The sequence below is a fragment of the Leuresthes tenuis genome, unplaced genomic scaffold (genome assembly GCF_036924035.1).
Source record: "Leuresthes tenuis unplaced genomic scaffold, fLeuTen1.0.hap1 SCAF_6, whole genome shotgun sequence".
Classification (NCBI taxonomy): domain Eukaryota; kingdom Metazoa; phylum Chordata; class Actinopteri; order Atheriniformes; family Atherinopsidae; genus Leuresthes; species Leuresthes tenuis.
In genome coordinates this window covers 6101050-6113859 of record NW_027325360.1, presented here as the reverse complement: position 1 = coordinate 6113859, position 12810 = coordinate 6101050, and the positions used below count along the sequence as shown (strand labels likewise).

The 12810-nt window shown below is 37.8% G+C and overlaps 1 protein-coding gene across 1 annotated transcript in view; it reads right to left on the bottom strand.

Annotated features, from left to right (window-relative positions):
- Nucleotides 1–12810, bottom strand: part of LOC140309463 (protein unc-13 homolog B-like) — a 135198-nt gene that overhangs the window by 38822 nt on the left and 83566 nt on the right. Inside the window, exons 14-18 of the mRNA XM_072387322.1 lie at nt 8608–8749; nt 7798–7967; nt 7468–7583; nt 6807–6970; nt 4460–4610 (exon numbers count right to left, since the gene is read on the bottom strand). Coding sequence (XP_072243423.1) covers nt 4460–4610; nt 6807–6970; nt 7468–7583; nt 7798–7967; nt 8608–8749 — 743 coding nt within the window. The remainder of the gene's footprint in view (nt 1–4459; nt 4611–6806; nt 6971–7467; nt 7584–7797; nt 7968–8607; nt 8750–12810) is intronic.

The window sequence follows — 12810 nt, the reverse complement described above, 5'->3', positions numbered from 1 at the left end:
CTGAGCATGCCAATGGTGGCAGGAACAATGTTTGTGATTATATTTGAGAGAGCGGTCTTTCTCAAGTGTTTCTTTAAATGTAAGTCCTCTTAGGGATGAATGAGGAGGGTTAATGGTGTGAATATGTGCAGTGCTTATGACAACTGATATTTTCCACCTGTAACACAACAACACTTTTGTCACTTTCTGGTTGTTTTTTTTTAAGTCAACAACATCACCAGTTAGGGTTTAGAAATCAAAACTACTTTGTTAGGGTTAAAAAACCCACAATTCTAGGACTAAAGGTCTTTTTGCTACTCTACTATCACTTTATCGAACGCCATTTTGACACCTCACACACAGTTGCGCTAAAGACGAATAGAGGTAACATATTTATTAACTGCATGAACAAATGGCCCTTATGGTTGCTCTTAGCTTTTCTTCATATTTAAATTAGCACATTCAGCGTTTGTGCATTCCAGTTCCATTTATTTCCTGGCTTTTGGTTTTCAATTGTATCTAGTCACCTTATTGCTTTATGTCTGCTTTTTTTTAAAAATCTTTTGATTACTCCTCCCTGTATAAAAAATATTCCCTTTTTTTCTTAGATAGTGTTCCATCATTCATGTCAGTCCTGATCCTGTCCTGAATAGTACGTTGTTTTGCCAGTCATTTAGATTTATGGTTTTGAATTCCCTGCCTCTGCAGCAACGTAGTTTCTTAAGTTTCATTAAAGCCCATCTGGTTCTTCACATGCATGTCTACTAAGATTCCTCTTCCAAAACCGAACGTGACAGCTTCAAAACGGAAATAAAGCAACAGGTGATGTTGCAGTAACAAGAACCATCTTTTATATAAAGCGTGTGTCTTTGACAAATAGGCAGACATGCACCGTAACATTGAGTTTAACTTGTTATGGGATTTTCTTCTTAAATAGTCATTGAAACTTTACCTGAACTAACCTAAAACAGCACTGTGATATAAGGGGGGTAAATATGCCCTGAAGCACACATTCCGTTTCACCTAAAAAGAAAAGGACAAAAGCTCGATTTTGACCTTTAAAAGTTATCACAATCACATTATCCTTCCCTTAGGCACAACAATCCTCGTCTTGTCCCACAACACACACATCGGCTCATCCTCTGTCATACAAATGATCAGTTTTACAGTTTCATTATATGAATGACAATGAAACTCATTTGTGTACCTTCAGCCCATAAGCTGAGGGGCAGGTCGCTTGTAGTTCACAAACTTCTCTATCCTGCTCGGACACAATTTATGTGATCATAAAACACTTGGCATATGTTCCCTTTCATTAGATGGGAGACAGATTACTGTTCTAAGTATTAATATTATAACCTTCACCTGAAATACTATACACAAGGACACAAGTCTGAGAGGTGGAAAAAAAGAACTCAAAAAATATTTATACTATAGTAAAAATTAGCTAATAATATCTTTAAGTGTCCAAACAATGTCAATCTTTGCTTTCAATATCTGGTTTGATGAACTACAAAGAAATGCTTAATCGTGGGATGTTGGTGGGTTTCCTCACACAAACTGTTCAAGTCAGTTTCTTCTACAGCATTTCCTTTGAATTAAAGACAAGCCCCTGACTAAGATCTTCCAAAACAACCTTTATCCTCTCTGAAGATCCCATAAAAAAGTACGCTCTGGCTCGTTGTGATGCTAATTTCTCTTGAGATCAGTTGACTTGTGATGTTTTATAGTTGGGATAAGGCTGTGATGCTTGGATGCAGTGTTTTCTGTTCACCAAACTTACCACTTGTATCTAAAACTGTAAGTTATTTTGGTCTCATCTGATCACAAATCATTTTTCCAACAAACTTCTGTCTTGACCAGAATACCATTAGAGCTGTTTTTGAAAAGCGGTGTCTCACTTTGCAGCTCTGTTGTCCAGACTGTTGTTGTTCAGTGTACTCCTGATGATGATTTTTACCATTAGCCAATGTGAGAGGCCTTTAGGTACTCAGAAGATACTCTGGATTAAATTGAGATCTTGCAGACTCTAAACACATTGCTCTTGAAGAGATCGTTGTTGGTTAAGCAGCACTGGGGAGCGTAAAAGTGGTATACATACACAATCTGCGTGACTGTTGTTGCAGTCTAAACTCTTTGGAGATGGTTTTGCAACCTTTTCCAGCTTGAAGAGCACTAACAACTCTCTTTCTAAGTTCCTCAGAAATTTAATTGGTCTGTAATACTCTTCAATCAATGTGTTCTATAGATCAGACTTTCATAGATCCTTATTTGTATCTAAAAAAACAAAATATCATCTAATTTCTCTCTAATTCCACCCTTATTAACAGTCAATTCTAGAGCTTTACATACTTTTGGCCCAAATAGATTTTCAATCTTGCATCACTCAGCACTTTCTTTTGGTCTCAGTTCTTTTCTTTTGAGTATTTTTTGAGTATTCTTTATCTCTTTCAGGGTTTGTTTGAAAATTTGACAAGTTTGCATAACAGTTATGTCAAGTATAGAAAATGAGGACTAAATACCTTCTTGTCACTACAAGCTCAAAGGATCTTCCTGTAAATAGCTTTTGCAATGCAAAAAGCAATACCATTAAAACTGCTGGGTGACAACATGATCTTACAGATAAAATATTAAAGGCAGGAGATGGAATCTTTAACAGACAGAAAAAGGATGGCGCACAGGAGAAGGAGTCAGAGGACAGAGACAGAATCGAGTAGTAAAGGAAGTCTAAAGTCAAGTTCTACCTATCAAAAAACACCTTATTGCCATGGCAACAGATGCATTGAAACTCACTTGGTTCAGGATTTAGGAAAAGAAAGAAAAGAATGCCTAGAAAAAAATGGTACTGTTGAACAAGTGAAGCACTGCAGCTCCACTCAAAAGAGACTATAAAAGCTCCATACAGCAAATTAAAAGGGACAGAGACAGAGCATAAGGGTTGCCAAGCAGATGGTAACAAAAGACCTCTCTGCTGCCTCTGTACTGCTCTGTCTGAAACCAAATAAAAAAAATCAATAAAGAAGCTATCATTTCAGAGTGAGACAATGCATCGCTCTTAACAGTTTAGCCGACAGTTCTGCTCTTAGAGGAAGATGACCATAACATAAAGATCCAGTGTGACCACTTCATGAGTTTATGGGGAAAAAACATTAGAAAACACTGGGAAAATTAACTGAAATATCAAAACACAGTTTTGAAAGATTTTGAATTGGAGCGTATTCGGTATGCATCACACAGCAACCAGTAGGGGAACTTAAATTGGCACTATTAGCAAAAAATCCCAGGAGTCATTAAGCACAGTGTCTTGCTGTCATTGTCTCCCACCTGCAGTTCCCGAGAGGCCCGTGAGCTGAATCTGGGTCCTCGCAAAGGTCTCAGACAGCTGAAATATCATTGCCTAATGATGGAAGACTTGTGGAAGCATAAATGTACACTTGCTTGGACTTTATGCATCATATTCATGAGTAGATTTGTGGAAGATAATTTCAAAAATGAAATCTCAGTCGCGTCTCTGCTTACAACTGTTTTGTGTTAGAGTTATGAAATTTTGTTAATTTCATAACTCTTTTTTTTCTAACTATAATCTGTCTGTCGTAGACAGAAGTTGAATTTATAAACTTGAGTACATTTTTTTCTTTAGTGGTGTCATTTCTGCCCTGTGATGGACTGGCAACCTGTCCATGGTGTACCCTGCCTCGTGCACAATGACAACTGGGATAGGCTAGACCCCCCCAGCGACCCTGAGTTGGATTAAGCGGGTATAGAAAATTGATGGATAGGTTTCACCTCTGTGAACTGATTTGTACAATCATGTATAATCAAATCAACATCAAAAGACCCTTTACTATCGAGTCCTTGAGAAAATTAATAAAAGTACGAGTAATACAAAAATAACAAAAAGTAGTCAATGTGCTAACATTGTTATCTCCTGGAAGGACAAAAATCTTGATGTCTCCTTGTTAGCCACAGAGCATAAAGCAGATCATCTGACTTTCTATGATATGCCCTTGAGTTCTAAGTCATCAGAATATACATCTTGTAGGACTTGATCAAAAGACTTATGAGGTGTCCACTGACGTCCTCTTGAGCCAGACTGTTCAAGGTCTTATAGATGAGGAGGATCAAATACTAAAAGTATAGTGACATGAGAAGTGGGCCAATAGTTGAGTGATGTGGAGTCTCAGTAAGCATTCCTGTTGGTCAAGGATGACTTCACACTTTTAAAAGAATGTGGCCGTATGCATCCCAGAGCCTCTCCCGATGGATCTCAATGCATCCTAAATGCATTCACACCTTTACCTCAGGCTGTCCATTTGTGATTAGATCATCAAAGACACATGTTAAAGTAAGCCTAAGAGTCAACTTCAGCTTTTGACTGTTGCACATTCTGAATAATGCTCTGACTGGTGGACAGACTGATTAGCTGTTTCATAATCAAAACGTGTATGTGTGTATTTTATTTTGACTGGAAGACACTTACCCCAAAGTTGGAGGCTGCATATCTGGCTGGAGCAGAGACATTTGTGGAGGCAGTGGGGTGGGCATAGAAGGCATTGATGTTTGCCAGCAGGGTGCTCATCACTGCTGGTACCCCTGAGAGCATGTACTTAGAGGACAAGCAAGAGAAATGGCTGTGGTGGAAAAGAGAGTAGAAAGGAAGAGGGGAATGATTGAAGGTATAAAATAAGTATGACGTTAAAAATAACAGGTTGGAGGAGAATAGGCAAGAGGGAAGGTGAGTCAGGATTGGTGAAAGGAACGAGGAAAAGATGAGTGAGGACAGAGCAAAGAAGGGTTAAGAATAAAACATATGAGGTTACAAAGATCAGAAAGAGGGACGAGGGAAACATTAAAGAGTAGAAGGAGGAGGCAAGATCAGAAAGATGGATGGGAGAAATAAATGAGTTGATAGAGATGATAAAGAGAAAAAATATTGAAAAGTTAGAGGGAAACAAATCAAAATAAAAAATCTAGATAAAACCAGTGTACAGATGCTGCAAATTTGCAAACTGCACTGCCATATTTTAACACAAAATCAATTTATCTTTTAAAAAATGACATATCAAATGACAATAAAATAAATGTTTAACATTGATAAACCTCGAGAGAATCATTCAAATATGAATCAACACAAAGCACTACACAATGACAATGATGACCTAGTCTTAGAAATTGAAAATGAAATTGAATTGGGTTGCTCTATAGTTTTCTGCATCCATATTTCCCTCTATCAAGAAAAATCTCTCAGCGGCAATATCAGAAAGAATATCCCCAGTGCATGAAGCTGCCATCACCATGCTTGACTGCTGAGTCCAAATACTCTGTTGGGAAACTGTAACAAACAGTTCAATCTTTGTTCGATCAGATTAAAGGATTCTGCTTCTCGAGTCTGAGATTCATTCAGGTGGCTCTTTGTAATCTCCAAGTGGGCTGTTATGTGCCTTTTGTTTAGGTAACTCCACAGTAAAGTTCTCACCCATGGAGTACTGCACTAATGGCTGTCCCTCTGTAAGGTTGCAAATTTTTTTTTAAAAAATCTCATTTCTAGTGACCATTTCTTTGTTGTTCAGACTTTGGATGGGAAGCCAGATGCAGAAAGTCTGCTTGTGGTTCCAACACAATCCTGTCTTAGATTTCTAAGGAAAATTCTCTACCTTTTGGCTAGGTTTTCACTCTGGCAGACAGTTTAAACCTGATACAGACCGTACACAGTTTTGACTGAATTTAACTAGGTACCAATGGGTTTTAATTAAGCTCTGAGGGTCTGGGCTCATCATCATAAAAAAGCTAGACACAATTGGAGTTGAACACAGTGGAACATTAAGCAGCTAAAGAGAAAGACATTTATCTCATGATCAGGAAGAAACCTATATTACATTATATTATATATAACCTAAATATTTCTATTTGCAAAGTAGCCACAGACTCAAGCCCACATGGAAATCAGCTGGGTGCAACCATACCAATGTGTGACGTCTATAACTTAGTACAAAAGATTAAAAATTTAGCCGGTTAAAAGCATTTTTTTTAAATCACCTTTTTATCAGCCATATTTGATAGGTTAGAAGTTGTTTAATTGTAAACTTCTGCACAAAATAATATAATTGGGTATGAATTTGCGTGCCGATAAACACAAATGATCAATTCAAAACCAAAAGTAACAAATGGGAGAAAAATACTGAACATCTGACATGATTCATAAAAACAAGAACGGTGAAAGAGACTAAATGAACCTGTTCACTTCGGTGAGCTTTCAGTAAAGTTAATGAGTACAATGTTTTCATGTATTTCAATCACCACTTTCATTTGGCTGTGTAATTGAGTTGCTCATTTGCCAATTTCCAATGGGACAAAGTCTGGTAATTTCTGCTTACAGTTTCAATTCTCTCAGTACTGCCAAGTATGATTACCTTATGTAAAAATGCCCCTTTACACAGCACACAAAAGAAACACCATATCTGACCCTTTATTAAAAAAAATTATAATACCATTAATGAAATTAAACCTGTGTGTCTATGTGAGTGTGTGCATGAGCTCACTAAGTCTTTTTCTCCACCTGCCTATAATGACCTGATCACAGCGAAGGGAAATCTCTGAGGTGACAGGCCATCTTTTCTCATTAGAAGAGATAAACTAATTTGCATGCTGTTTATAGTTCATGGTAACCCCGCCAACGCCTCACACACGCACAGGCCCACAAATACTGCTCATAAACATTAATTTGAAGCATTTCCTAATTTAATTCACCCACACATCTACACAATTAGCAAACATCAGGGCCTACCGGATGAATTTCATTCAGAACACACGTTTAAAGCCGAACTTACGTCATTGCCTGATAGATGGACTCGATGCCATAACGCATGGCAAACTCATCAACAATTTCCTGCTGCAGCTCATCAAAGTAAACCTTCCACGCGTCGTCTCCATGAGCAATTGGTATCTTCACCATGCCACCTCCCTCCACATCCGTCGAGAAGTGAAACATATTCTACACAGGAAGAGGTTGAATAAACAAACATCAGCAGTACTCAAACAAGTGACCAGCAGTCTGGAATTTACAGAAGTAAATCAAAGAAACACCAAGGACATCTAAAGTCAGGCCATTTTACTGGTCAAACTGGTTTAACTTTATTTCTAGTAGTACTGAAAAAATTGCCAACATCTTGCAGTTTTGATGTTCTTCTACTACTAATCTTTTTGAGTCAGTACATGGACCTGAAATAATCAGAACCCAGAGCTGTGCTGCAGATTATCCTCAAGAATATATAACATTTACAGAAAATTTACAAATAATAAAAAAAATTTCAAAGTTAAACATTTATTTACTGGTTTTAATGACTCAAATGTGACAATTTATTGTTTTCCTTTGTTTTACAGTTTTAAATGGATTATTCTGGGACAGTTGGTCAGACACAAAAATGTCAACTTTTATGACTATTTTCTGCCTCTTGCAATTAACAATTAGCTCATTACTGTGTGTCTTACCTCATGAAGGCACGTGTACTGTACATGGTACGGAGCCACTTTCTCCTCTCCCTCGATCTCAACACTAATCTGAAGGCGAATGGCACCAGACACCGCTGACTTGTCTGTTCTCTTTTCTGTAAGTGGAGACACACACAAATACACACTCAATTACTCTGAAATGATACTTAGAGCGAACTCAAGTTGAACCTTGGAAAGAAGATGACGACGAAGAGCTTCTGCAGCTGCTTTGCTGATGAGAAGCATTAACACATCGTCCACCAACACGCTCAGTAAAATATCGCACACCTCATGTTTCCCATATTGTCGTGGTTCTGAGGGATTACATACCAAGGTTGTACCAAACGTCCATCTCTCCACTCAGTGTTCGAACCTCAATGATGCTCTGACCCAGAAAATCGTCAGACTCTCTCTTTAGACGCTGCTTCACTCGTGACTTGATGTCATCGTCCTCATCCCAAACTCGCAGTTTGATACGGTCGGATGAGTTGTGGCACTCACTGTGGAGACAGGAGATAAGTAGGTAGATTCTGGTGTTGCTTCATCAAATATGGGACTGCTGTGGGAGCAGATTGGTTAGCATGCCTAGATGTGATTCAACAATTGTTCAAAACTATTTTAAACTATAGTTAACAATAGTTTAAAACTATTTTTGAGTGTTGTCTTACACTTTTGATTGGGCAGTGGTAAAAATCCTTTTTGCTGGAATTATTCCATGGCTTCCTCATGGGGATATATATAAATGTATCTATTTTTTGTTTTATGTTGTTCCTATTCAAATGCTGGTTGTCGGATGTTTTATGATGATCCTGATGAATGGCCACAACCTGAAGGGTGTTGTCAAAAATAAACTTGTTCCATATGTATTCAAGTATTGCTGGACTTTTGACCTATTCCACTGGTGCAGATATTAGCATATAACAACTCTCCCATGTCTCTCCCATATATAGACCCCAATGTTGTTCAGTTTAGCCTTAAATTTGTGGAGGTTTTACACATTGTGGTATTTCTAGTTTCCTTTTAAGTCCCTACACACCTTCAAATGTGTTTCATTGGGCTGTATGTATTAATAAATATGATGTGGTGTAATCAGGTACAACAAAACTAACAGGAGAATCATGCATGTTGTCAGACACTTACAAGCTGAACTTTTCCTCCCAGACTGGGTTCAGGTTGCCATAGATAGTTTTTGTTCTCTTCTTGGTCTTGCCTACTTGTATGGTGACATATGGATCGCTGGAGCCTGTCCTATCCTTGGCCTGGAGACCCTGCGCACTGACAACTGACAAGACAAAAACACACACAAACAGAGAGGGACTGAACATTGCATAAGAAAAACAAACACCTACTCCTTATTACCATCTTTGTTTTTTCCATTCACACACACCTCAAAACACAAGATATCACCCACACAGTTATGCAAAGCCTTGTAACACTATACTGACTCACAGGCAGATGCTGGGTAATGGCTTTCTCGATATATTGCTTTAATAACCACTGTAAACCAAGATTCTGTGCAACAAGTAATCAAAAGAAACTTTAAAGAGCTGTGGAGCTATTACATGGTCTGTTTTTCAACAGTTTCGACTGACAAAAAAGAATGAGTAAAATCAATGCACCTGCATTCAACAAAGCAGCTTTTTTAGATAGTCTGCCTGGTTTTACACCACTCAAGTGACAGAGAATATTCAGATACATGAAGGTTATGTGCTGAGTGTACAAACATGTCCATAAGAAGTGCCAGTAAAGGTGATTCAGTCAAGGAGAAATTAATTCCTCATTGCTACTTTAATCCAGGTGAGAAGGCAAGTGAGAGATGAGAGATGTGCAACAAATAGCAGGTCTCACTAATTATAGACCCTAACCAAAGCTGTAATATTTTTTAAATGAAGAGCATGTGAAGGTGGTGGTTGTGGGAATGATGGAGATATTTGATCCAACTTTGTACTTCTGTTCCTGGTTTGGTGGCTTTTTGGGGTTGATTGATGATCTTATCATTTTTTTAAGTGAGAACTATGTCATAGTTCTTTCCCTATCATAACAACTAAATTTTCTCTACAATTATCTGTATTATCTCTTCTTTCATTTTCGTTTTTTATGGTTTTAAATACTTTAATCAACAAAAGAATAACATTCTTATAAGAATCTAAATAAAGCACATGACATTAATTCTGATTATCTGTATTCCCAAGGCTTTAGCCTTGCAACAGCTGCCTGACTTCAAGTATTCAGTATGTGTGAAAAATATTCTTTACGTGGGAGGAAAACCTTTCTCAGCAAAATAAATAGGTAAAACATAATTTGGTCATCCAACTGACCTCATATCAGAAAAAAACTTTCACTGTGTAGGCAACATGTCACAGGCATTAAAAATACGACTTTGCTTGTTATGATGATTCATGCTGATCATGAGTGCTTTTCAGTGACCGCTCTCAAGTTAGAACCAGGCAACTTAACGCCTTCACTTTTAAAGTCATATCAACCATGGGTTACACAACTCTGTATTTATGGCCTTTACCAGAGGCATTTCTCTGTTTAAAAAAACGTGTGCAGGCAGTTGCTGCACCATGTGGATACAAACATGCAGCCAAAACACAGTAGTTCAGTGCAGCACATGCTACTTTTGATAGAGTGAGACTTTAAAGCAGACAGTCTGGTCTCGTCAAGAGTCTGATCTATTTCCAACATTTTCCTCTCTGCAGTAAACAGCATTATTCAGTCTGCATGTCATGAAAAGACATTTATATAAATTTCATCTTTGTTCCATAAGTGTAGAGTCACAGCCAGCAACATCCTAGCTAAACAAAAACTGTGCTGGGTATAGGAAGCAGCTTGGCTGTGACCACCTATCGACACCTCTAAAGATAGCACATTAAGTGATACTAAGTGAAAAAGGTATTTCCACATAAATGTAAAACCTCTGAACCTTACTCTGTGAAAAGGTTTGGCTAAAGAGATGATGGGATTGTTTGTATTCACTCAAACATAAAACACACCTGAGTTCTTTAACTCATGCATACCGTGAGTGAGTCCCTTTTGTGAGATGGAAACAACTAATGTTTAAGCAGACATTTAGCCGTGTTCTACAATATGCCAAATACAAATCTGTTCCTGCACTAGTTCAATCAGTGTCAGAGTGACTGACAGTGGTTGGTTGCATGATATTTGTGCAAAGAGGTGCTTTGAGCAATAATTTGCAAAAATAATCCCTATGAAATTAGGACTTCAATGGACTCCAAAGAGCTTCTCATGTCAGTCCATCACTGCTTTACAAAACTAGATCTGATTGTATTTCTGATAGACAAGATGTGTTGAGAACTCTTTTCTCCATCCTGTTTAACGGGTCAATGCTGCTTATAGGATAAAAAATATACATGAACATGATATCTAAACAACATGATTTTTTTTTAATTCATGAACCACTTCAAAGAAGATATAATACCTTGTTTTCAACTGGTCAAAGCAGCCACACAGGAAATGAGACGTTTGGTGTTTTTAGCCACATCATTAATTCTAAATTTATACTGACTACTTTTGTTGAAATTTTTTTAATTGCACATGAACTCAGATCAAAAGATAAGCATTATAATCTGTGAGTATGTGGTCCACCTGGATCAGCAGAAAAAAGGGAATGGCAACAATTCGTGTTTGACAATGAATGAATTTCAGCTGCCTGTTTAGAGCGTTTGTCTTTCAGTGATCGAAGAGACAAGGTGTGATGGCTGCCATGGCAACTCTGCTTTCCCTATGTGGTGTGATGTGTCTGGTTGCTTTAGTAACAGCAGCAGTCCATATATTGTGGGGCAAAAGGAGGTGGAGTCTTAAGGATGCTAGTCGGTTTTAATTGGTGACGCCAACAGAAAAAGTATTTAAGTTTCGCCACAGTTCAGAACAGACGGTGAACTAACAGAAGAGACTATCATCAATAAGAAATACATAAACCTTTCTTTGGGGATAATCTGAGGGAACGCTCACCGTTCCACAAATCTCACAGCTGCACAGAGGTGTTGATGACAACTGTGCAAGCTTTTCTGAAACCGCTCTGGGATTTGATGGTACATCCAAACTGTTTTTCTTTCTCTAACTTTCACCTACAGTTACACAGTCCTAAAATATACTGTATGTACAATGAAGTCTCCTTCATCAGTGTCCTGATAACTGACCCCTAATTAATTAACCGCTCTCTTAGAAAACTGCTCTGAGCACTGTTTCTGGTGTATTAGGTGTGGCAACGCAGAACCTGAATAATTTTTGGTTATTCATGCATAAAAAATATACACTTAGGAGGCCAGGCAGAGTGTATAAAGACCTCTGTGAGAAAAGGAAAACAGTAGAATCTTGTGTTCAATATGCAGTATCAATTCGCACAGAGATATGAGTGTTATATCCATCATATAAAGCTTGAAATACATTATCCTGCTACAACAAGCCTTATGGACACTTGTGAGGGGCATTAGTACTAACAGAGAAAAGGTACGATGTTCTGTCAGAAAATAAAGTATACTTTGGATATAATTTATTTTCCTTTAGACTGTATTTTTGACAAACTTATGATACATTTTCTTCACTTCTTATAGAATGACATCATTATTAGCTTGATATTGAACATGTGTTCAAATGAAATTGTCATGTTTTTTCTTTTCTTGAGTGGTATATGCATCTTATGAAACAAAGAAAATACTAAACATGCATGCACTTCAGTAATGAGAAATCAGGAAAGGAGAGCATATTTCCCATACTGCACTAGCAAAGATCTCAGTCATGTAGAACACATTCACTCGACTTTAAAACTATCCAACTTAGAATGAACAAACTTACAAGTGCCAACTAGTATTTTAACCCTGTGTTCATTAATCAAGTTCCAACAGCGTTGTCAGTAAGAGTGGTGTAATGCCCCATTTGCCTCGGTGATTACTTTCTGTGCCAGCTCTGGCATATCAGCATTGGATCAACTTTAACATCCCATGCTACCTCTGCACTTTCACACCCCACCCAGAAAAAATTAGTTGAAAAGACATTGAATAGACGTCATGCTTTGCGTCTAAACTGATTATCAAAGCCTTCCAAACGCTAAGACTTATTGCACTGGAACAGTCCTTTTGACTGCATTATTTGTGCCCTAATGTTCTTAAAAAGTTGGCAATTGCGTGTATGTAAACTGACCAGGTTGCATCTGTCACAGGCTGTGGTAGATACGGTTATCTGTTCTGGGCTTTTTCTTCCTCATTTTATCTTAGAGGAAAGTAGACTGTTTTCTCTGACCTGGCTGCTAGCTTCTCTTGTAAGATGGAGCAACACTGTTGTTAACAAATAATTTATGTAGATGTTTTTAACATTAATCCA